The sequence below is a fragment of the Octodon degus genome, unplaced genomic scaffold, assembly GCF_000260255.1.
Source record: "Octodon degus isolate 3935 unplaced genomic scaffold, OctDeg1.0 scaffold00197, whole genome shotgun sequence".
In the NCBI taxonomy this organism is placed as follows: domain Eukaryota; kingdom Metazoa; phylum Chordata; class Mammalia; order Rodentia; family Octodontidae; genus Octodon; species Octodon degus.
The window spans coordinates 939860-940873 of NW_004524773.1; the positions used below are offsets into that span (position 1 = coordinate 939860).

General features: G+C 59.3%; 1 protein-coding gene across 1 annotated transcript in view; it reads left to right on the forward strand.

Annotated features, from left to right (window-relative positions):
- Positions 1-1014, forward strand: part of Strn4 (striatin 4) — a gene marked incomplete at its 5' end in the record, with an annotated part of 28325 nt that overhangs the window by 24143 nt on the left and 3168 nt on the right. Inside the window, 2 exons of the mRNA XM_012517595.2 lie at positions 4-95; positions 847-1011. Coding sequence (XP_012373049.2) covers positions 4-95; positions 847-1011 — 257 coding nt within the window. The remainder of the gene's footprint in view (positions 1-3; positions 96-846; positions 1012-1014) is intronic.

Below are 1014 nucleotides of genomic sequence, written 5' to 3' on the forward strand. Positions count from 1 at the left end.
CAGCAACAGTGAATACTGCTACAGTGGCGGCGCTGATGCCCGCATTCACAGCTGGAAGATTCCAGACCTCAACATGGATCCCTATGATGGTTATGGTGAGGACGACCCCTTGCGTTCCCTCCCACCCCCACCTCATGTCCCCACTGCAGGCACTGGGTATGTGCAGCCTGGGGGGAGGATGGGCATGACTGATGGCAGGCCAGGCCACCAAGACCAGGGAGCAGCACGTGCCAAGGCAGTTGTATCTGATGCCCCACCCCTGACGTCTCTGTGCTCACACACGTGGCCCTGTGCTGCTGCTCCTCATGGCAGAGTCCAGAGCTCTGTGAATTACCCTGTGCAGGGTCAAGGAGTCAGACCCAGCCAGAGGAACTACCACAGTTGGTGTCAGCAGTCTTGGCCAGGGCCACCTGTGTTGAGTTGGTGGCAGGGAGGCAGTGGCAGGGCTTTGCATGCACAGGCTGTGAAGACAGCAGGCTGGGCCTGGCCTACCCAAGGCTCAGGCAGCAAAAATTGCACAGCTGAGGAGGTTGCTGGTGTGCTGCCTGGGAGTGCTGCACACCAGGAGCTATCATTGAACTCCTGGTTTCTGACCCCTGCAGAGGCAGCAGTGAACAGGGAAGTCCCTGGCTCTTGAAGTTGAAGGGGGCTTCAGAGCATGATGCTGCCCAGATCTAGTGGTCAGTCAGTGTGAGCAGCCATGGGTTACAGGTCCTCAGCATGGGTGGCTGGAAGCCAGGCTTGGGTATAAAGCCCCTGAGGACTTCCTTAGCTCACAATGTAGCTCAGAGCTGTCTTGGAGCCTGCAGTCCTAACACAGCCCATTTTCTTCCCGGACTGGCCCAGACCCCAGTGTCCTGAGCCATGTTTTAGAGGGCCATGGGGATGCTGTGTGGGGCTTGGCCTTCAGTCCCACCTCCCAGCGCCTGGCCTCTTGCTCTGCTGATGGCACCGTGCGCATCTGGGACCCCAGCAACAGCCCAGCCTGCCTCTGTACCTTCCCCACAGCCAGCG